General features: G+C 45.5%; 1 protein-coding gene across 2 annotated transcripts in view; it reads left to right on the forward strand.

Moving 5' to 3' along the window:
• Positions 1 to 1,222: 1,222 nt before the first annotated feature.
• LOC135220777 (uncharacterized) overlaps positions 1,223 to 24,675 on the forward strand; it is a 260,488-nt gene continuing 237,035 nt past the window's right edge. The window contains exon 1 of one of the 2 annotated variants that reach the window (XM_064258250.1): positions 1,223 to 1,364. In XM_064258250.1, the coding sequence (XP_064114320.1) occupies positions 1,354 to 1,364 (11 nt within the window). In that variant the 5' untranslated portion in view covers positions 1,223 to 1,353. Of the gene's footprint in view, positions 1,365 to 2,983; positions 3,047 to 24,675 lie in introns of those variants that run through there. The other variant, XM_064258249.1, reaches the window with a different exon arrangement.

Below are 24,675 nucleotides of genomic sequence, written 5' to 3' on the forward strand. Positions count from 1 at the left end.
AATATCCTTGCTTATACTTTCTTTCTGGTTATGTGAGGCATTACTGCTTGATGTTAAAAGTATGCATATAGTGAAACATTTTGCTCATCAGAGTGCAATATATAAGGATGTATATAGTTGCAGTGGGTAGAATATGTAAATTTCAAGGTTAGTTTAAGGTTTGGAATAGACTAGCATGGGCTAGGGGTTCAGACAAGTATTTTTCAAACTTTTTTAAGTTAAAATTACTAGTATGAGTGAAGCTGAAACATGCTGTTAGATATCCTTTAACATGCAGTTTATTTGTATCACTTACCGGAGTACTATTATCATCCATCATTGTGTATTATTGACTGTATAAAAACTGGAAATATAATTCAATAGTAGAATATGTAAAAGCAGAAATAAGCACAAATTTTCCAGACTGTCTGGGAAAGAGGAAAACTGTGGATAATGATGGTTCTGTTGTTTCAGGCCTGTTTTATTTAAGGAACTGGTCTGCATGTATTTAAACAATGGTAAATTTAGTACTTTTAGGGTTTTGTATTATTAAAGTTTTTTGGTATTTATTTTACATCAAACAATTTATTCATAATTTTTCTTTCAGAAAGATTAATATGTAGTAGGGTATCAATCTGTTTACAGTTAAAGGTGCATTACTGTTTTTTTTTCAGGTCATTGACTTTTGAACAATATGAACAATCTTTTCTATCCCAGAACTTAATGATGCCTTCATTTTCTGTCAGTTTAAACTTCAAGTCTTGTAGTGCACAAGGTTGTTAAGCTAAAATTTTGTTGTTGTGCAAATAGTGTCTTGGTGTACGTATTATTTCATACACAGTATATCTGGATACTGCAGAAATTTCAGAATAATCTTAGTATTCACCACCTGGGAGATAATTGTCACCAATATCTAATGATCTAATGATATTATCAAGATACGATCCATTTTTTCAGAAATGTAGATTGATTAAGACAAGTATTACATAGTAATCTGGCTAATGCTGATTTGAGAAGCTTTGTTTTCAAAGTACTAATGTCAAGTAGGCCAGAAGCACCTTGCTGTAAGGTACAGTAATGCTGTATTCGATGCCATATCTTGCAAATACAGTCTGATTCATATCAGATAAAGTTATTGCCCAGTATCCTGGTTGGTTGAGTCTTATGACACTTTCACTTTTAATCACTTGCTTAGTTTTTACATAGACTTTCCATATCCATTCTTCCATAGGAAGAAAATACAACACAAGCAGAACTGGTTATGAATGCTGGTGTGCGAAAGACGGAAGATTTTCTGATTGATTAAAACTTGCTGAAGAAGAGCAGCAGGCAGAAGACCAAGCAAAAGAGCTCCATTTGTGTGACAATCATGAGATGTCCCAAAGGTAAATTACTCAGATTTTACTTATTTTATTTGTAATTCAAGATAGGGTAATATTTTTATGGTAGTTACTGCTTAAGCATTTACAGCAGCAGCTGTGTAGTAACTATACCAGATCTGATCTTGCTGTGATATGTGCAACCAAAGGTAAGGAAGAGGTTAATTTGATTTGAAGTTAATTTTTATATTCTTGTGGTTTGTTGTTTGATGTCTTAATAGCTGGTGAATTATAAAAATATTTCATTTTGATCTCACTTACAAAGTGCTTCGAACCCTTTTGCCTATTAACCCTCATTAATGGGAAATGGCAGTGACTTGAGCGGTAGGAGTAAAAATGTTTATACCTTTTTTTCAAAGATGTGTAGTTCTGCAATTTCCCAGGTAGAATGCTCAATTTTATTTTTGCAGCTGATTGATGGGTCTATACAGTGGCATAAAAAGCCTCCCAGAATAACTTTATGAAGGTGGAATAATAAATAGAAATTATGAGATACCAGGAAATTTTGCACTTCCCCCCCAAAAGAGATTTACCAAAAAATAAACTATGATAATGTCTTTGCTTTTGATCCTTAGCACATTCAGATAAATTACTTAAGTTATTGTAGTGCAGAATGTAATTATAGAAAGAAAAATAGAAAAAATTTTAAATGTGGCACTCAATCAAATATATATTTTTCTCTCTCTCTCTCTCTCTCTCTCTCTCTCTCTCTCTCTCTCTCTCTCTCTCTCTCTCTCTCTCTCTCTCTCTCTCTGAATTGTGTAATTTTAGAATGAAGATTTAAATCTATACAAAACAAACACTTGTTACTAATGTATAAAAAAAATATCTGGAATGCTCATAAAAAATTATCCTCATCATAGCTGCTGGTTTGTTCAGTTTTTTTTTTTTTTATATTAGCTGATGTTGTAAAGATGCAAAGAACTTAAATTTGGATGTTGTCTGTATCAGTCATTGGTAAGTGAAAGGGTTATAGCATATGTTAATCAGATGTTCTGTTTGCATTATAATTTATTTTGAGGAAATATGGCTTTGTACACTGTAGAATATTTGATATTGTTTTTAACTGTTGGCATTACTTCTGAAATTTCCTTGGGCTTGGTAGGATAATATTCATAAGACTCATGTGCTATTAGGATAATATTCATAAGACTCATGTGCTATTAGAAATATATTTTAATTTATTTACATCATCCTAATGTTTTTATAATAATTTAAGTTTATTTCCAGCCATTCCATACATTGCATTTTTGCTTAATTGATATAAAGTATTCATTTCTATTCACAGTTTAAAAATTCAGTATTGAAGTAGAGTATACAGGGTTACAATTGATTATATATCGAGGTCCAGATTCAGTGATTAGAATTTGAACTTGCTTAATGTCAACCATGATATATAACACTAATAGATCCCATTTACATCTAGCTTGAACCACAAATTCCCAGTTTTTTTCTTAGGTCATGTGGATCCAGCAGTATAGAAAAGATGGTGTTTTTAAACTTGTTTGGCATGAAATATCAAGTTAATGTTGATTTATGTAATTTCTTGTGTCCATAATTATAGTTAGTCATGTAGTTCCTCTTAAATTACCATATTTTTTTCTAGGTCAGACTAATGCTGAATCTAAAGGTTAATAATTAGAATTAAGCACTGTACTGTAATACCAGATGCTCTACTTTCTAGAGAGGTAAGTGTGAGTGAGACAGTTATCCTTATCCTTTTTTCTAAAATTTTCGTAAGGTAAAAAACAAGTTTTGACACAGAAAAAAGCTATTTTTGGTAGTCATTGTTGAGTCCTCAAGGAGTTACCCTTCCATGGTTTAACCAGTTCCATGGTGACTAGACTAATGTCAAAGAAAGGGATTTTGACGTAAGGAAAAATCTATTTCTGGGCGATTGGCTCGTGTCGCCAGCGAAATATCCTTTAATCTATTATTTCTAGGGTAAATGTACTAACACATACCAGAGAATAAATAAAATAAAGAAAAGGTCAGTATAACTGACTCGCTCACTCCAGGAGGGTGTCGGTATGAACACTAGGCGAGTTGAGACCACTACCACGAGCCAAATGCCAATAGAAATCTCCCACTACAAAATCCCTCCAAGAGGGGAGCCGACCCACAGAGTGAGCAGCTCGTACTACTACTACTCCATCCCATGCTGCCGACTGCTGCGCCTCTGGTGGGCCATCCTGAAGTTAAGCAGACAATCTTGGGGGGCGAAGGATGGGTAGGGTGGGATTTCGCTGGCGACACGAGCCAATCGCCCAGAAATAGATTTTTCCGTACGTCAAAATCCCTTTTTCTGGGCTCAGCTCGTGTCGCTGCGCGAAATCGTACCAGAGAAATAGCACAAGATTGTAACAAAGTAAATAAAATGAGAATAAAAATAAAATAAATCAGAATAGGTCTCAAATAAAAGATAAAATATATAAGAATAGACTATAATTGCTAAAAGATACATATACACAGGGGTATAAAAACAAATAGAAATATGCTTAAATTACCCTTAAATCTAATCATGTTTGTTAACATAAGGTAATTAAATAGATCCCATAATGTACAGGTAAAAATTATTTACATGTATCCCAATGTTTATCTGTGTAACAGCATGTATCAAAAGTATAATAGCAATTAATAAAAAACAATCAACAATAATAATATATAAAGGAATGTATATGACTTAAATATACAAAAACCGTAATCATTATAATATGATGTAATCCCCTAGCATAAAAATAAGGGAAACATTCCATGAGATCAATGTTTATAATCATTTGGAGTGTCCCTAACCAGACAATAAGGGGCACCCAATACACTATCACAAAAAGAGCTAAGACACAAGGTGAATGCAAATGAACCAGGTAGGAATAGACGAACTTTTGGGTGAGGCAGGTAGAAAGGAGGACTGAAATCTTTCTACTACAAACTAGCTAGAGTCAGGGGAAACTATGTTACCCGCTGCTACTGCTGGGAATTTCAGAGCTTCCAAGGACTTAAGGTAGTGACGTTTTTTGAACACTGTCGGCGATTTCCATCCCAGTATACTTTTTCAACTCATCGAAGTTCATATGTTGGAAATAATTAATTGAGGTGGCTACTGCCCTGACATCATGTGCTTTCGGGAAAGAGTCTCAGGATTGGCTTGCTTAATAAAGTACAGGATTTGTTGCCTGATGCCCTTTAATGGATAAAGTTCCACCTTTTTCCCTCCTAAAGAGGGGACCCGACGAAGATGAGGAGGTCCTAGACAGAAAAAGCTCGTAAGGTTGTAACTGGGCAAAGAGATACATCTTGTGGAAGGGGTAGTACCTTCCAAGGTTCCCACCTCATCAAAGGATCTTCATTCTTTGCTAAAAAGCTACGTTCCGGAGAAAGTAGGACTCTCCTGTGGGAAGGAACTGAATATGATCCGGGTCTCTGGATAGAGCCGACAGTTCTGAAATTCTTGCTCCTGAAGCTAAGCTTAATAAGGGAATAGGGTTTTTCTTAAGAGCATTATAAACGAGCATGTGTCATATCGGTTTCGGAAGCCAGTTTTAGAACATCGTTTAAGAACCATGAAACTGACGTAGCCTTAACAGAAGGCCTAAGCCTAGCACATGCCTTAGGAATAGACGAGAAGTAGGAATCCGTCAAGTCTATGTTAAATCCAAATTGAAATATCTTTTTTAAAGCTGACTTGTTTGTCGTAATCGTGCTAGCTGCTAAACCTTTTTTCAAATAAGGATCTGAAAAGGATATAGCTGAATTAAACTGTCATGATTCTAATATCCGAATCTCTCAGGAAGGTTGCTAACTTTTTGACAGCAGCATCATACTGCCTCAAAGTCGAATCTCTTATCGGATTCCAAGAATAGAATATTCTGAGGGTCAATATTCGCATCTCTTTTTGCCGCAAACTTCATGAAATCCATAAAGTTAGGGTTTTGAGAATCCCTGAGGAAGCGAACACAGTCTTCATTTGTACTGACTGGGAGAGCTTGGGACTGGGGATCTGAAGAGGACGAAGGCCCCAGCTCCAAAATTAGAGGATACCAGATTTGCCTTCTTCGGCCACAGTCTGGGGCTAACTAGAGGGACCCCTTCTTGACCCTTGCAATGCATCTGAGTTTGTTCAATACTTTCATGAGGAGATTCACTGGAGGGAAGACGTAAATCTCTCCCAGTTGTTCCAGTCTAGAGCCAGGGCGTCCGTGGCATAGGCCAGAGGGTCCAGGTTGGGGGCTACATAACACGGTAGTTTGTGGTTCGCTTGTGATGCGAAGAGGTCCACCTGTAGCCCTGGGACTCTTTGAAGGATCCATTGGAACGAACTGTTGTCCAGTGACCATTCCGACTCTAGGGTACTGATCGGGATAGGGCGTCTGCTATGACGTTTCTTACTCCAGCTATGTGAGTGGAGGAAAGATGCCAATGAACTTGTCTGCCGGGAGAAGATGGCTATCATGACGTGATTTAGAGACGTGACTTAGGAGCCTCCTCTGTTTATACAATGTACTACCACTGCGCTGTCCAGGACTAGCTTTATGTGGGTAGTACTTTTTTGGGGGGGGGTTTGGGGCGTAACCTTTTTAGAGGTCAAGAAACCACTGACATTGCCTCCAGTACGTTTTAATATGGAACTGACGGAATTGAGGTGACCAAGTCCCTTGAACCTTTTTGACCTGGGAATACCCTCCCCAGCCGCTTAAGGACGCGTCTGTGTGGATGGTGACCCCTGGGGTGGAGGAACTGAAGGGGTATGACATTGATAAATTCTTGACTCTTCGCCCATGGCCGAAGTCGATTCTTTAGAATCAGAGGCACTGAGGATAGTTTTGTCCCTGGACCTGACGTTTGCTCGCGAGCGCCAGATTCTGGTTAGGTCTTTCAGTTTGGCTTTCATTAAGACGTTTGTCACTGATGCAAACTGGAGAGAACCCAGGATCCTTTCCTGGGCTCTCCTTGACGCTAGTTTGTGACTTAGAAATTGCTTGACTGACTTTGCTATTTCTTTCCTTTTGGTTGAAGGAATCGACAGAGTGTGGGATGATAGATTCCATTGAATGCCCAGCCACTGAAAGTTTGACTCTTGAGTGAGTCTTGATTTGGTCCTGTTTATTTGAAGCCTAGATATTCAGGAACTGAATCACTTTCAGAGTAGCTCTGTTGCATTCCCTCCGACTGTTGGGGCCCAGATCAATCAACCAATCGTCGAGATACCGCTACTACCATGATCCCTGGCGATCTGAGTTGTTGCAACCCTACCACTTCCGCTAGCTTCTTTGTGAAACCACTCTGGGGTGCCACGTTGAGTCCGAATGGAACTACCTTGAAGGAGAATGTCTAGGTTCTCTTACTGAAACCCAGATACGGACGGAAGTGTCTTTGCAATAGGGATATGATAGTAAGCGTCTGTAAGATCGATAGAGGTGGTGACGGCCCCGACGGGGAAGTAGGGTCCGCACCTGTGAGATCGTGAGCATCTTGAACTTGTCGCAGCGGATGGGCTAAGTTTAAGCGGGACAAGTCAAAGATTTCCCTTCTTTTTTGTGAGCCTTTCTTTGGCACGCGAACAAGCGGGGGGGGACCTTGAAATTTTTAAATCTCTGGGACTCTCGCTATAGCTCCTTTTTGAAGGAGATCGTCTGCGTACTCTGTCAATTCCTTGGAAGGAAGTTGACGGAAAGGCCTGGATGGAGGTGGGTTCGTCAACCAGCTCCAACAGACCTTTTGACACTATGCTCTGAGCCCATTGGCTGAAGTTCCACCGGTGGCGAAAGTGAAACAGCCTCCCTCCTACCTGAAGTTCTTCATTGGTAAACTGGTAACCGCCTCGGCCTCCTCTGAAGTGCTTTCCTGTTAAAGGGGCCCCTCCCGATCTCTCCCACGAAAGGAACGCTTACCTCTACCTCCCTTACCGAGCGGTCATACTTCTGAGAAGCTTGACTCTCGAAGGCTTGATTGTAAGCTGGAGAGATGGCGTAAGAGGTGGAGGGCTGAGGCTGAGGGGATATCACATAAATTGGCTGTGATTGACCTTAGAAGTGGAGGGTTGGGCTGTCTGCACTAACGGTACTGTTGGAACTTGTTGAGGAAAGCGTAGTTGCTTCTTCTGGTAAGGTTGGAAACGCCTGGGTTTCTTTTGTGCCTTACTTTTAGGAGTCAGGTCTTGCCTCCTCTTAGCCGAAAGGCCCCAACGATCCTTAAAGGCTCTGGTTTTAAACTGTAGCCTCTGACTGGACCTCCTTAACCATAGCTTCTGGGAAGAGATCTGCTCCCCAGATGCTAGTACGAGAGGTAACCTATTCGGTTCATGCCGAATGGTTTGCCTCTTGTAGGACATGCTTCCTACAATTCGTCCGAGCAGTGGCAAACTCAAACATATCTGACTGTACCGTTGAGTCAGGGCTTTGGTCATGAGCTTAAAAATCGGTTCTGATCCATAAGCCATGGTAGCTACCTCAGACTAGCCATAGAATTGATGGATCTGGCTAGACGCGATTTTGCATCAAACTCAGCCTGAATAAGGCTATCTGGGAGCCTGGGTAGCTTTTCACAAACTGCTCCATAGCACAGTCCGGTTTGAGTTTGCCAGCTGAGAATGTATTCGGCAAGTCTTCCCACAATTCTCCACTGAGGGGAGCAACGGAGAAGTGGGATCCGCTTCCTTCAACTGCGGTATAGGTTCCCCCTTCTGGGCCGCTGGGATGGTAGACCTCAGCGATCTTGGTTAGGAACGGGAGCGGGGTACTATCATCATTGTAAAAAAAAAAAAAAAAAAAAATGGTAAAAGGACTCTTAAATGGTTGTATCTTGGTGTTAGAACATCCATGTCCTCTAAACACCTGAGCCATTCTCTCTGAGCCTGGTCTCTGTGAGCAGAGGACTGTCTCCTTAGGTACCTTATCGTCCGCACCATAGCCGACGGCGTAAGCCTTGCGTAGCCTATGAACGGAGGCTGGAGGTCTTCCGGGAAGAACTCGAGTCCTCTATTCTTCGAGTCCCAAATTCCGGTATAGAGATGAGACCGTCCTGGAAAGGGGTCGTATGACGCTACTCTCCACGGATTGTTCATAGAGAACTGAGGTAGTGAGTCATACGGAGGAAGTTTGGGATCCACTCGTGTTGGACAGTGGAGGAGAGGCTAGAGGAGCTTCTCTCAGCCCGGCTATAATGGAGTCCTGGGAAGTAATCCTGTCCGACAGACGAGAGATCATTTGCTCCATGCTACTCTTTAAGGACCCAACCAGGTGGTCCCCCCACCTGTTTGCAACAGGCCAGCATTGGAGTCCAAAGCGGAGCTGCTGCGGAGGTGGAGGGGGAGGCTCTGAATCGGAACCAAAGGTAGCGGAACTGGTGATTCTGCCGGAGTGCGAGATCTCTCTCTGGAGGATTTTACTCCTCGAGGACTTAGAGCCGGAGCTAGAAGCTTTAGACCTGGATGCTCCGGGATTCCCAGCCGGAGACTTAACGGGAGGAGATGAAGCCGAAGTCGTCTTCTTAGACGACGACGACGTCTTAGTCAAAGTCATCACCTTAGACTTGACCTTAGGTCTAACCGAAGCACCAGGAGGAGAATATATTTCGTCACCCGTAAAAGCCTTGGAAGGATGGAGAGGTTGCAGGAGTAGAAGAAAACAGTTACGCCCAAGGGTGACCCTTGGGTGTCCACCGTACCTACCTCGACCAAACAGGTCGTCTATACCTACCATAGGTTCAACATTAATATCTAGGGTCGCGACATCCGTAGAGATATCCTGGTCCTGATCAGTTAATGAGGTGGCCAGCTGTTGTTGGCTAGAAGGCGATAGTCGGATCCGCTTCTACCGGGTCGACGTATCCTGTCGCCTTGCCTCCGGGGAAGATTAGTAATGCCAACCGCTTCTCTAGGATGTAGGGCTGTCCTTGGTGGCGTTTTTCCCAAAACCGCCGACCCAGGCCCGCAGAGTAGCCAGTGCGGTATCTCTTACCGCCGGAGCCTGGAAGAGAGGGCGTAGTTTAGATTTAAGAATCACTTAAAACTAAAACTTAAAGTATAACTTAAATTAATTAATTGCCTTAAGTTAATATGATGAAAACTTAAGCGCTAAAAAAGAAGCGGAGGCAGCTACTGGAGATGTAAAACTTACCCCTTCCAAAAGCTGGCCCACCATATCGTAACATATGGTACAACGTCTCATGGTACCAGACCTGGATGTCCCCGAGCGGAGTCGCGCATGGAGCATGGACCGGCAAACTTCGTGTCCACAAATCCGGGTCCGAAGTGTGGCGGAACATCCCGGATGCTCACAGTTGGTGGCCTGTAAGTGGGGAGACACATGAGTATCTTAAAAAACATCACTTACGTCTAAAAGGACAGAAGAGCTCCGATGCATGCCGAGCTCGGAAAAAATTTGGGCATAAAAACCCCTCCCTGCATCGCCTGAATAGGCTATAATCCCGGAGAGATCCGGTAAGATATGTAAGGAGGGGGATGGTTTAAGGTTCTTAAGATAAACTTAAAGATAACTTAAACCTAACACACAAGCAAACCGGACTAAGTCCAGTGCGTAGCGGAGTGTAGGTAACTCAGCAAAACGGGTAAGGTTAGTAGAGACCCCACTGTATGCTCCGGTCCACCCTACTGGGTGGCTAACAAACTTCCGCTGGATACCAGGACTCCGATCAGGAAGGAGCCCTAGTAAGATGGGAAAGAGCGAGAAGACATACAGGCTCAAGCTAGCCCGGAGCGACAAGGTAGCGCGGAGGGTGGGCAAGGCCAGTACCCCCCACTCGTACCAACCGGCCGGACCGAGAAGCCGGAGAGGTCGAGACCAGTCTGGTCTGTCCCGACTCCCTAGCCCCTCCGCCTGAGGGGAGAGAGGGAGGCAGGCTCGGGTATGAGGAGCGGAGCATGGGCACGACCGACCCGCCCCCGCCCGACTCTATGGAAGAGCGGGAGGGGGGGGAAGAATGACTGGACAGGCGTCTGGCTGGCCCGTGATCACGAAGTGACCACGAGGCGGTAAGACCAAATACGACAACTAAGCCTAGGACAACCACTGATCAGGGAAATGCTATCGGGAAGCATACTGAACTGAAAAGCGGAGGCAAATAAGCCCACTGGGCCGAACCAACTGATCAGAGAGATGCTATAGGGAAGCAACCGAACTGATGAGCGGTAGTATAGGCTCAAAGAGCCAGGACCTAGGCTAAGCCAGACGCCTAACTAACTAACAATAATAAAATACACAGTTATATAAATAAATAAAGAAATAAAGAAAGAAAACAATATAGCAGGAGAAAAAATCCAGGAGTGTACGGACTAACCCGACGGCAAGTCACCACTCAAAGCTAGTCAGAGGCCGATACTAAGAACCTGGACTAGGGTCTGGATAGAAGAAGCCTACGTAAGGTAAAATACATGCATGCATGACAAACCTGAGTAGGACCGTACCCTAAGTAAAGCGGTAATCATAAATGGAGCGAAGATAAATAAGGGGATGTTCTAGGTATGGATGAGGACCAAGAACGAACCCATCACGAGGCAGAAACCATGCTGCCATGCTTCCGACCCCCGAGGTCGTATTTTATACCTAAAAAACTAAAAAACCAAATACTGTCTCAGGGGCCGGCCAGAAAAAACCAACTAACCGTAAATACTGAGTACTTAACTTAGCTGCTGCGATAGCTGCACGCTCCATAATAGAAAATCCAATGAAAGGGCACAAAAAACACAGAGAGAAAAAAATATCACAACCGACTCGTGTGCTCTAACTTGAAAGGATGGCCACCAGAGGCGCAGCAGTCGGCAGCATGGGATGGAGTAGTAGTAGTACGAGCTGCTCACTCTGTGGGTCGGCTCCCCTCTTGGAGGGATTTTGTAGTGGGAGATTTCTATTGGCATTTGGCTCGTGGTAGTGGTCTCACTCGCCTAGTGTTCATACCGACACCCTCCTGGAGGGTGAGCGAGTCAGTTATACTGACCTTTTTCTTTATTTTATTTATTCTCTGGTATGTGTTAGTACATTTACCCTAGAAATAATAGATTAAAGGATATTTCGCGCAGCGACACGAGCTGAGCCCAGAAATTCTTTTTTAGCTGGTCTTGTTGCCGGGTATTGTGTCGTAATGATAAACATTATAACACATGATAGAGTATACGTAAATGGATAAGAGGACACTTTCTCTTATTCACAGCAATGCTAAAACCCAGTTTATTTGCATCAAAACCCGTAAGAAAAAGTGGCTATGCGCTGTCATATGTTTACATATGACCAAACATGGACCATGAAGACATTCCTCTCTTTTGGTCAATGCAGGAAGATTCCTTACGCAAATCCTGTCTTCATTAGGGAAGTTGGAGGGTTTTGAAGACTCAACAGCGACTACCAAAAATAGGTTTTTCATACATCAAAGCTGTTTTTTTATAGTGTAGTTACTGTCTCATCCTGAAGAAGCTTTACAAAGAAATTGGTGTGACGAAAAGCTTACAAATTTTGATCCCAACAACCCAAAAACATTTCTGGGCTCGACCTGTGTCGCCCAGTGAAATGTTCCTATAGCACACATTTCTAGGTATAAATAAATGCTAAATATACCAGAGAAAAAAGCCATATGGAATGCCAGAGTTACTACCTCTGGCTCGCTCACCCTCAAAGGGTGTCAGTATAGCATCAGGGGCGAGTGGAAGCCACTATCACAGATACTTCACCAAATAGATCTCTCCTCTCTCAAAATCCCCCTCTGTAGAGGTGCTGTTACAACGGCTACTTTCCGCTCACAACTACTACTGCCTCTGCCAAGAACGCCATTCCTTCTTTATCACTCGAAACGTTAACACGTCTGTTTTTGCCTGCAAGGTATTTGTGAATTTTGGAAGTCACCATGTCTTCAGACCTGCAAGAAGCATCTTCATCTAAGTTGAGTATATTATTTGTTGACTTTGAACGCAGTTAGGCAACTATGCATCAAGTATGGTGTTGTTTATATGAAGCGTTGCATGGGAGCCGAGCGTATCGCTATTCTCGAGTCGGCCATTTTGGATGCATTGTAGACTGCGTGCTTGGTCTTCTCAACTTTTTATAGTGGTATATATTTGATGTTACCCTTTTTTGCACATCACAGTATATGTTACTGTTGTCGTGAAATTTTACCATTTCGCTGATGGGTTCCGATAGGTTGGTGTATCACAGTTTGAACCATTAAATTATTTAGTCTCCTTAGGGGGTTTCCCTCGTTTATCATCAGTCCTTCAGGAGCGATTTGGTTCCCTCACGAGAGTGCGGTGATAATTTTCATTCCTACGTCATGCACGAGTTTTGTGTTTGAGGTGACCTAGGATAGCCTAACGATAAGCCATTTTAGTTTTGGGAGGTAAAGGAAACCCTCATTCATTCGCGGTGCTCATGCATATAGTGTATGTGGTATTATTTATTTTATTATATTATAATATTATATTGGTAATTGTATTTTGATGAGGTTTGGAAGTCCTACACAAATATTTACCTACTTTAGCCTACCCGACCAGATCTAGGCTAGGTTTTGGAGGTAGGCTAGGTGGTTGAGAGTACTTCTCGCTACCCATAGTTGGTACTAGTCCTGGCTAACCTGACCAGACTGACATTTTAGTTTTGGAGGGTGATCCTTTAATAGAGAGTTCCTCTCTTGTTACGTAATGTAGGTGCTAGGCCTATCTTACCTGACCAGGTCGATATATTCTATTTGGAGGGTTAGGTTAGGCTCTAGAGTGACCTCTTTCGTGACGAACTAGTAGGCGCCAATCCTAGGCTACCTGACCATATTCAGGGTATCCGATTTTGGAGGGCTTTTAGGCTAGGGCTCGTAAGATGGGCTTGGCCTTGCCATTTCATTTCGGTCGGTACTCCAATAATTTCCTTAATCAATAGATTTTGTAAAGTATAGCCTTGGCCGTTACCTCCTTTCAGGGTGTCAGTTTGGGCCTTGCCGTCTTTCTGGCCCCCTTTAGTAGTAGGCTATTTCACGGCTTCTCGGAGGGTGGTAATCACCTGACTGGTTGCTGTTGCCAGGCGATTACTAGTTTACCTTTCTCCTCCAGGCTCTTCCTTTTGTTCCGGACTCGTTCCGGCGGTGCTTCGTTAGCTCGCTGACCTAGTAATCCTACCGGTGAACAGCAGCTGGATCGTCGATGCCACTGTTTCCTGGGGATTGGGGGGGGGGAGTCGGAGGAGGTTAAGGATTAAGAAGATTATGTAGTCTCGTTGGTATGTCTCCAGGCCTGTGCTTATTCCGGCGAGGTGTGGTCTACCATCACATTCGCCAGGATGTTGTACGCGGAGTTTTCCTTGTAACCGCTGTTCCCGCCGCTCTGTTTTCCGTATTTCCTCTGGTTGTTATCGCTGCTTCCCCACTCCGGTGGGGGTGGAAAACTAGGCTTGAGAATGCGTTTCCAATTGACTTGGAAATTGCTACTCTACTCCGGTGCGATCAGACTCAGGCTTAGGTTTTACCTTGTTTCCCTGTTCTGCTCGTATCAGGCCAACTCCGCCGGTCATAGCTATTGCGATAACGAGATTATGGTTTCCGGAGTAGGCGGAGACATTCAGAGCTTTAATGTTAAGAAAAATTTTGTTATGTAGTCTCTGTTGGTATGTCTCCGGGCCTGTGTTTATTCCGGCGAGGTGTGGTCTACCGTCACATTCGCCAGGATGTTATACGCCGGAGTTCTTAGTACCGCTGTTCCCGCCGCTCTGTTTTCTGTATTTCTCTGGTGTTATCGCTGCTTCCCCACTCCGGTGGGGGCGGTAAAAACTAGGCTTAGAGAATGCGTTTCCAAGTGACCTTGGAATTCGCCCTACTCTACTCCGGTGCGATCAGACTCAGGCTTAGGTTTTTACCTTGTTTCCCTGTTCTGCTCGTATCAGGCCAACTCCGCTGGTCATAGCTGTTGCGATAATGAGATTATGGATTCCGGAGCAGGCAGAGACATTCAGAGCTTTAATGTTGAGAAAAACTTTATTTAATAGTTGATGTTTACCTTTAGCTGGTTTTAGTAGAACTAGTCTAAGTGTACACATACCGCCGGAATTAACTCCGGCGGAACTAGTATTTTGACGATACTCATGTATCAATTCCAACTTACAGATGGTGCGCTGTCTGGAGTTGGGGTGCGCAGCCGTTCTCCAGCAACCATGTGGGCATGAGGTCTGCTGATCTCATGCCAGCTGTGCAGTGCAGGTTGACGACCTCTTAGTCTGGCTTCCAAACGGCTGCGAAGTGTGTTACGCTTTGGTGGGGAACATGACTAATGAGTTGGTAGGTACAATCCTCACCTCAGTAATGTTTTGATTTTTAGGATATAGCTCCGCCACTGGAGGATCTGATTTCGTCCTCTCTTACAGACCTCTCTGGCGCTCAAGGCCTCCTCGTTGTCGAACCTTAAGGTCTGGGCGGGGGGTTATGGGAGGAACGTTGCCGGTGGATGCCCCTACGTGCTGTCGGAGGAGATGTGTTCTCTCCTTTATCCAACACAAGGACGTCGGCAGCAGTAGCTAGGGAAGTGGCGGCCCCTATCATCGGGAGGATCCGTTAGGAAATCCAGGCCCCTCCGGAAGACCAAGAGGGCTTGTGCGAGGAGGTGACAGAGGAGGTGGCAGCCATCAGTCTGCATCGCGAGCCAATGACCGTCGACTCACAGGAAGAAGGTAGGGAGGTAAGTGAGGCAGGTGGCTTTAGATCTAAAACACTTGTGTTTAGCCCAACTCCTTCTTCTTCCTCTTCCTTTCAGGGCTTCTCGAAGTCCATGATCCTTGGGGATAGGTCTGGTTCTGTGATCCCCAAGGTGAAAACCCTGAAAAAGAAGTCCTTGCTGAAGGCTGCCAGACCAGCTAAGTCTTCTCCGGCGGGCTCCTCCAGGTCGTCATTGGCCCCCAAGCCTTTTGGCTTCCTTGGAAAAAGCTACTCCCCCGCCTAAGGGGTCGAGAGCTAAGGGTTCCAAAGCCAGACCGACGGAGTCCGGCTTCGACCCTGATGCCTTCGCTAATCTTCTCATGGAGAAGATGGGGAGTATTGTGGACTCAAGATTCCAATCGATGTCCTCTCAGCTCGCCTCGGGTTTAGAGACATCGGGGCAGTCCATCCTGTCTCTGGCTCAGAGACTACAGACTCAGAAGAGCTTGCTGGCCGGACTTATCCAGTCCAGAGGCCCACAGCAGTCCTTTATTGTGCCGGATGCATCTAAGCTCCCACCATTCGAGGACAACAACCCATGGCGGTTGGTGCTGCATGCTCCCTTTTCGGATAGCATGCTGACAATTGCAGGCTGCAGAATCTGTCCCGTGGAAGATTAAGAGTTCTTCCCGGCGGACCTCCAATTTCCCTTCCCAGGCTACGCTCGGTTAGCTGAGGAAGCATTTGTCTGGGTAGACAGGGTCCCAAAGGAGACTGTGATCTATCCTAGGGATCAGGCACAGTTGGCATGGGTTCGCACCCTTTCGGAATGGGATTGCGTCAACACCAAGTTGACACCACCACACAAAGGTTGCTACACCATGTTCGTGGTGGGGGGTAACATCCCAACCCCTTGCACATCTAATTGCAGAGTTAAATCTGCAGGAGGCCGGAATGGAGGAGAAGCCAATGCCTCAGCTTCGAGAGACAGAGCCTACCTCTCTGCTCTTTCCCGGAGATTTGGAGTGCGGGGTGGGCGCTCCAGAAACGTTCACAGAGGGCAAACTCGATCAGGAGTGTGCTTCCACACAGTTTAGTGAACGGTTACCCAGAATTCCGGATGCCATGGTAAAGGTAGAGTTTGAGGCAAAGTGTAGACTGAGTAGGTCGATCAACTCGGTTACTACTTCAGAGTTGATGGCCTCTGTCTACGCTGAGGAACCTCTATTCCGGGTCCTAACAAAGTCGCTGCTGCAGACTTTCCAGTGTGACCTGTATGACTTTGTGGTTGCTAGGCGGAACTGCAGGAAGCATGTCCTTGCCAATGCTTCCATCAGACATGAGCCTAATAAGCTTATTAAGGCATCGATCTGGGGACCCAACCTCTTTCCTGATGACATGGTTAACAGCGTCATCAGTGAGGCTGCTAGGGCTAACCAGAACCTTCGTGTCTGCTGGGGCCTTCCCTTCAAAAGGAAGTTTGAGACCTCCGGACTGCAAGCCAAGGGTAGGAAGAGGGCCAGGAAGTATTAGCCCTTCCAGACCTCTCAGACACAGACGGTGGTGCAAGCAGTTCCCATCTCCCAACTTGGTCAACCTTCGACCTCTAAGGCACGACCACAACAACAATTTGTACTACTACAGAGTCAGCCAACTCAACAGTCCTTGAGTTCGGCTACTTTCGTGACGTCCCCGGCCTTCAACGCTTCGTTTGAAGCGCAAGGGGCGTTTCAAGGCTATAACAGGCACGCAAGGGGTAGCAGAGCAAGAGCTTACCGGCACAGAGCTGGTTCCAGAGCTCTCTCCAGAGGCAGAGGTTTCAGAGGAGGCAGAGGAAGTAAGACCTCATCCAGTCAATGAGCCTCTCCAGGTAGGCGGGAGACTGTACCTCTTCCGGGACCATTGGACCTTCAGTACGTGGGCCCACAGTATCGTATCAAAAGGTCTGGGGTGGAGATGGATAAAAAGGATTTTGACGAAGGAAAAATCTATTTCTGGGCGAGGGGTTCGTGTCGCCCTGTGAAATAATCCTTAAGTTCATTATTTCTAAGGTAAATGATCTAACACATACCAGAGAAAAACAAATTCAGGAAGATGTCAGTGTAACTGACTCGCTCACCCTAATAAAAGAGAGTGTCGGTATGGTAACTGGGGCGAGTGAGACCACTACCACGAACCTCTTGCCATTTAGAACTCTCCCACACCAAAATCCCCCTCTTGCGAGGGCCAATCTATAGGTGGAGACGGCAACTACTACTACTACTACACCCCACACCACGCCGACCGCCGCGCCTCTAGTGGTCATCCTTGTCGTTAGATGCCAAACTTGGGCTACAGGGCGGGACATAGGGGGCATTTCACAGGGTGACACGAACCCCTCGCCCAGAAATAGATTTTTCCTTGGTCAAAATCCTTTTTCTGGGCTCAATTCGTGTCGCTGTGTGAAATACCAGAGAAACAGCACAAGATTGAAAATAAACAAAGGGTCTCAATAAAACCATAAAATAAAATTAATAAGTATAATGTAAAAGACTGATAAGTTATCATACAAAAAATTAGCCTAACAAAATTAGAGGGGACTTATAGGTAACTTAAAATTAAATTATATTATATAATGATAACTTATCTAAGATAGAGTGAGTTAGGATAATACATATATAAATACTCACTAATATCAAGACAATATGCAAATTTATAATAAACAATAGAGGTGTGCTACCCTAGCATAAAAATAAGGGGAGCAACACCCAAGGACATTTCATAATATACAATAATGATGTGGGTGTCCCTAGCAGAAAAATAAGGGACACACCACCATGATCATAATCATAGCAGCTAAGGCTAGAGAGTCATATAGAGCGTAACGGTAGGTTAAGTGAAATATTAGTTGAGGCAGGTAGAAAGGAGATCTGGATCTTCAACTACGACTACTGTGCAGAGTCAGGGGAAACTGTTTCCCGCTGCCACTGCAGAAAATTTTAAAGATTCCAAGGACTTTAGATAGTGGCGCTTGAAGACTGTCGGCGATTTCCATCCAGTATATTTCTTTAGTTCATCAAAGTTCATATGTTGAAAATAATTAATAGAGGTGGCTACTGCCCTGATATCATGTGCTTTTGGGAATGATTCAGGATTTGCTTGCTTAATGAAGTAAAGGATCTGCTGTCTGATACCTTTTACTGATAAAGTGCCACCTTTTTCCCTCATAAAAAGAGGACCTGAGGATCTAGAAGATGTCCTAGATAGAAAGGCTCGTAAGGTCATTACTGGAGAAAGAGAAGGGTCTTGGGGAAGAGGAATGACCTTCCAAGGGGCCCATCTTGCTAAAGGATCCTCATTTTTTGCCAAAAAACTACGATCCGGGGAAGCAAAACTTCTCCTGAAGGGAGGAACTCCACATGCCCCGCATCCCTGGATAGAGCCGACAGTTCTAAAATTCTGGCCCCTGAGGCCAAGCTTAGCAGGAATAGCGTCTTTCTCAGTAGCATTATGAATGTGCAAGAAGAGTTGTCAGTGTCTGAAGCCAGTTTGAGGACATCATTTAGGAACCATGATACTGAAGTAGGTCTTTCAGAAGGTCTAAGTCTAGCACAAGCTTTGGGAATAGACGTAAAGTAAGAGTCTGTCAAGTCTATTTGAAAACCCAACTGAAAGATTTTCTTTAAAGCTGATTTATTAGTGGTAATAGTGCTAGCTGCTAATCCTTTTTCAAATAAGGATCTGAAAAAGGATATAGCTGAATTCACTGTCATGGTTGTGGTGTTTGTCTCATTCAGGAAAGATGCTAACTTTTTAACAGCCGCATCGTACTGTTTCAAAGTTGAATCCCTCTTATCTGATTCCAAGAAGAGGATATTCTGGGGATCGATATCTGCATCTTTTTTAGCCGCAAACTTCATGAAGTCCATAAAGTTAGGGTTTTGAGAATTCCTGAGGAAGCGAACACAGTCCTCATTTGAACTGACTGAGATAGTTTGGGATTGGGAATCCGTCAAGGTCGAAGGCCCAATTCCAGAAGCAGAGGATACCAGTTGCTCTTTGGCCAATTCGGGGCTACTAGAGCTACTTGTCCCTTGAAAGTTCTGAGTTTGTTCAGTACTTTCAATAGAAGATTCACTGGAGGAAAGATGTATATCTTCTTCCACTGATTCCAGTCTATGGACAAGGCGTCTGTGGCATAGGCTAGAGGGTCCAGGTTGGGGGCCACATAGCAAGGGAGCTTGTGGTTCGCTTGGGAGGCGAAAAGGTCTACTTGGAGACCCGGAACACTCCGGCGTATCCACTGGAACGACTTGTTGTCCAGGGACCACTCCGATTCTAGAGGAACTGATCGAGACAGGGCGTCTGCTATCACGTTCCTTACTCCCGCCAAATGGGTGGAGGATAGATGCCATTTGTACTTGTTTGCTAGAGAGAAAATGGCTATCATGACATGGTTCACATGTTTTGATTTGGATCCTCCCCTGTTGATGCAGTGTACTACTACTGTTTTATATGAGAGTTCTTTGGTGGAAGGAGCCTCTTCAGAGTGAGAAATACTGCCATAGCCTCCAATACATTTATGTGGAGTTGACGGAACTGGAGTGACCAAGTTCCTTGAACTTTTTTGAACTGAGAGTATCCTCCCCAACCGCTTAGTGAGGCGTCTGTGTGGATAGTTAACGCCGGAGGAGGATATTGAAGAGGAACTGACTTGGACAGGTTTTTTACCTTCGCCCAAGGGCGAAGATGGTTGCGAAGGATTTGCGGGATTACTGACAACTTGTCTCGAGATTTGACATTTGCTCTTGAGCGCCAAACTCGATTTATGTCTTTCAACCTTGCTTTCATTAGGACGTCCATCACTGAAGCAAATTGGAGGGAACCTAGGATTCTTTCCTGGCTTCTCCTTGAAGCCTGTTTGTTCTTTAGGAATTGCCTTACTGACTTGGCTATTTCTTTCCTTTTGACTACCGGAATTGACAGATTGTGGGAGGATAAGTCCCATTGAATGCCTAGCCACTGAAAACGAGTCTCCGGAGTGAGTCTGGACTTCGTTCTGTTTATTTGGAACCCCAGATGTTCCAGAAATTGAATTACCTTGTTTGTGGCTTTGAGGCATTCCTCGACGGTTGATGCCCAAATCAGCCAATCGTCGAGGTACGCTACTACCATTATGCCTCGTGATCTCAGTTGTTGAACTACTACTTCCGCTATTTTCGTGAATACCCTGGGGGCTACATTTAGCCCGAAGGGCATCACTTTGAAAGAGAATGCCTGGTCTCCCAGCTTGAAGCCTAGGTATGGGCGAAAGTGTCTCGCGATTGGGATAGGATAGTATGCGTCTGTAAGATCGATAGAGGTGGTGACGGCCCCACTGGGAAGTAAGGTCCGTACCTGTGAGATGGTCAGCATTTTGAACTTGTCGCAGCGAATGAATAAGTTCAGCTTGGACAAGTCTAAGATTATTCTTCTTTTTGATGAACCTTTCTTTGGCAAGCTGAACAAGCGTCCTTGAAATTTTAAATGCTTGACTCTCGACACTACTCCTTTCTGAAGGAGCTCCTCTGTGTAATCTGCCAATTCCTTTGATGATAGCTGAAGGAATGATTTGGATGGAGGGGGACCTTTGATCCAACTCCAACCCAGCCCTTTGGACACAATGCTCTGTGCCCATTTGCTGAACCCCCACCTGTGGCGGAAGAGGAACAGCCTCCCTCCTACCTGGGAGGTCTCACTGCTGTTGTGCGGGATGACCTCCGCGTCCTCCACGGAAGTGCTTACCTCTGTTGGTAGCTCTTCCTGCACCTCGTTGCCAAAAGTTACCTCTGGCTCTACTTCCCCTAGCAAACCTGTTGAAGGTTTGGAAAGCTTGACCTTCGAATACTGGGTTAAATGCCGGGGAAACAGCATATGAGGTCGAGGGCTGACCTTGTGGGGACAGCAAGAGAATGGGCTGGCTCTGAGCTTTTGATGTTGATGGCTGACCTGGTTGGGCAACCGGAACAGCCTGTACAAAGTGCTGCTGCTGCTGTTGTTTCTTGTACGGCTGGAACCTCTTTAACTTCTTCTGTTTCTTGCCAGAGGAGGAAGAGATCTCAGGCTTCCTCTTAGCAGAGATACCCCAACGAGCCCTGAGGCTTTGGTTAAGCCTCGAAGCTTCGTGGTGCACCTCGTTGACCGCCGACTCCGGAAAGAGGTCTGCTCCCCAGATGTTAGAGGCGAGCAGCTTATTCGGCTCATGCCGGATTGTAGCTTCTTGGAGGACATGCTTGCGGCAGTTCCTCCTTGCTACTATAAAGTCATATGCATCTGACTGAACAGTTTGCATTTGAGACTTGGCCAAAATCTTAAAGAGAGGCTCCGAGCCGTAAGTTAAGGCAGCCACTTCGGTCATGACCAGAGAGTTAAGAGTTCTTCCAAGTCTGGTCCTTGCTTCAAATTCTGCCTGAATGAGGTTATCAGGCAGTCTAGGCAACTTCTCACCGAACTGTTCCATAGCACAGTCCGGTTTAAGTTTACCTACCGTGAAGGTAGCCGGCAGGTTCTCCCACAGGTCACCAAACGCCGGGAAGAGAGGAGACGTAGGATCTGCTTCTTTGAGCTGTGGAAGGGGTTCGTCTTTCATACCCGCTTGCATGGTTACTTCCATTAACTTTGTCGTGAAGGGGAGTGGTGCCTCCTCCTCCGTGGCAAAGATAGTGAACGGGCTTTTGAACGCTTGGAGTCTGGTGTTGGAGCAGTCCCAGTCCTCCAAGCAATGCACCCATTCTCTTTGAGCCTGATCTCGACTATACAGGACAGTTTCTTTAGGGATTTTATCCTCCCTATTAAGAGCTGTCTCTGTCAACCTCGCGTATCCCATGAAAGGAGGTGTTAATCCGGCCGGGTGGAACTCGGAAGTCCTCGATCCTTCTAGTTCCACATTCTGGAATTGAAATCATGCCATCCTTGAAGGGAGCATAGGCTGCTACCCTCCAAGGATTACTCATCGAGAAGGCGGGAAGGGTGTCATAGGCTGGTAACTGGGCAATACCAGTTCCTGCTACCGGGGGGCTGGCCTGAGGTGTCTGATTCAGGCCTGCCAGGCGATTATCGTGATTGGACACACATTCAGTCAGGTTCTGGATGGACTGACCTGACTGATTCAGAGATGTAGAGATTTGAGCAACCATCTGCTCAAACCTCTGTTCAAAACTCGTGCTGAGTGATCCGACCAGATCACCCACTTGCTGCAAAATGCCTGCTGAAAAGGCAGCGGGATCGAAGGCACTAGGTGCCGTGACCACGGCAAGAGTCACCGGAGGAGTTCCGGTCGCAGCAGGAGAAGGTACAGGCTCGGTGGGAGTGCGGACCTTCTCCTTAGAGGCTTTGCCTCTTGACCCTTTAGAGTGTGAAGATTCAGACTTCACTTTCTCTGCTCTAGGTTAGGAAGCCGGAGACTTACGAGAGGAAGAAGATGACGTCTTTTTTGACGACGTCTTCTGTAGGGTCTTATGCTCTCTGTGTCCCTTCACCTTGGGGGGCACAGATGCAGTAGGCGTACTAAGCGGGGATTTCCAATCCCGTAAAGCCTTGGAAAGATGAGGACGAAGGGACAGGAGAAGATCCAGAAGCGCCCAAGGGAAGCCCTTGGGCACCCAACAAACCTACCTCAACTAATAAATTCTCGGCACCTACCGTCATAGGCTCTAGATTTAAGTCTAACGTGGCTACATCCGCCACGATGTCTTGGCTTCCTTTGCCAACCAAGGCTTGCTCCACCTGCTGCTGGATGGAGGCAATCGTCGGAGCTGCCGCGGCGGGATCGACGTATCCCGTTGACTTTCCGCCGGGGAAGATCTGGACAGCCAGCTTCTTATCAAGGATGTAGGGCTGTCCTTTGGGGGCGTTCTTCCCGAAGCCGCCTACCCAGGCCTTCAGGGTAGCCAACGCAACTTCCTTGATGGCAGCAGCCTGGAAGAGAGGGTCATTGTAGTTCTTACAACGAAGCCCCGAGGACGAATCATTAACAAAACAGAATATGACCAAATAAAGCTTAAAATTAGGTTATGTAGCAGTATATATGATGAACGATAACAAACCTATATCGATATATACTTACTCTGTCCAGAAATTGGCTCACAAGGTCATAGCAGATGGTGCAAGCCTCGTGATGCCATACCAACAGGTCCTCGTGGCGGGTAGCGCACGGCGCGTGGGTCTTGCAAACTTCATGGCCGCAGGGGCATACTCCGTTGCATGCCAGAGTACACTAAAATATTGGACATAATGCTCCCCTGAACTACGTGTGGACGAAAGTCTAGGACTACCGTTTCTGGTTGGAATCTCCGGTGTACACCGGAGAGAGGAAATTGATCCAACCAGATGTTTTTATATACCCATAGAGTGTTCCAAGGAGTAGTATACCACGCCGGAGAACGGAGGAGGATGTCACAAACTTAAAGTAGTAAAAGTTACATAAAGAAGAGCGTATAGCTCCGTCATAGATATATGTACTCGTCCTCCTTTTCGACTACTAGAGGAGTGCCCAGATAGCAAGCAGGCGCTCCGCCGATAGCGGAAAGGAGGTAGTAGGTAAGCTTTTAGGACCACTTGAAATCATCTTCACTCCGGTGGCTGGTGGAGCCAGACCTCCCCCACAACAACCGAAGGTACCCCCGGATTAGTGAGCAGGAGTTCCGTCCGCTGGTGACGGGGGAAAAAACAACGAATAAGGAGGGAGAGAAATCAGTACGGTGTACGCCGGAGAAGACCGAAGTGGCTGGAGGGAGGGGTGGCCAACCCCAACCTCCTACCACGCCGGAGCTCCCCCAGAGCCCGAGGTAAAAGCGTGGTCCACCAGTATCCCAGCTGACCCGAACTCCTGGGAACCCCCACATACAGTGAGAGGGGGTGGGAGGTGCTCGCACGGTTGCCATAGCGACCGTGAGCGAGTCCGGGCAGACCCCCCCCTTCCCGCACGGGAGGGGAGGAAGGGAACTGGGACTAGGGCGACCAGAGGGACACGCGATCACAAGTGGACCAATAGGTGATAATGCAACAAAACCTACTAGGCTAATGACCACATGAGCCCAACCGTACCATAGGGCAAAAATGCAACAAAACTGAAGAAAAAGATAAATGCAACAAAACCGCCTAGGCACTGGTCGCCCTAACAGCTAACCTAAAATATGAAAACAATAAACTTTTTACACCATAAAAGGAGATAGAGAGAGGGAAAACACGAGTGAGAGAAAAAGAAGCCCAGGAGGAGAAGGCCAAACACGAGTGAGAGAAAAAGAAGCCCAGGAGGAGAAGGCCAAACACGAGTGAGAGAAAAAGAAGCCCAGGAGGAGAAGGCCAGTTCCGAAGAAACAGCCGACTACTCAAAAGCTAGCCAAAGCCGATAAAATGGAGAGCAAGAGCTAGGATGCTGGACTAGAAAATTCAAACACTCTAGCGCCTATATACCTAGACAAAGAGACATGCATGCATGAACTAGATCTAAGTCATGGGCTGTGAAATCCCTAAATATCATAAATACGATGCAAAAAAACAAAAAGAGAAGTAGTGTAACACGTGACAAGCACCCATGAAAGGCTAAAATCATGGAAGATGTCCCAGTATGGAGGACTGGGAAATCTAACCAAACACGAGGCGAGCCGATGGCCGCCATGCGTCAGGCCGGGCGACCGCATTTGTTCCTAAAAAACGGAAAACACGGTTCCCTGGCTGACAAAAA

This window comes from Macrobrachium nipponense, chromosome 2 (assembly GCF_015104395.2).
Source record: "Macrobrachium nipponense isolate FS-2020 chromosome 2, ASM1510439v2, whole genome shotgun sequence".
Taxonomy (NCBI): domain Eukaryota; kingdom Metazoa; phylum Arthropoda; class Malacostraca; order Decapoda; family Palaemonidae; genus Macrobrachium; species Macrobrachium nipponense.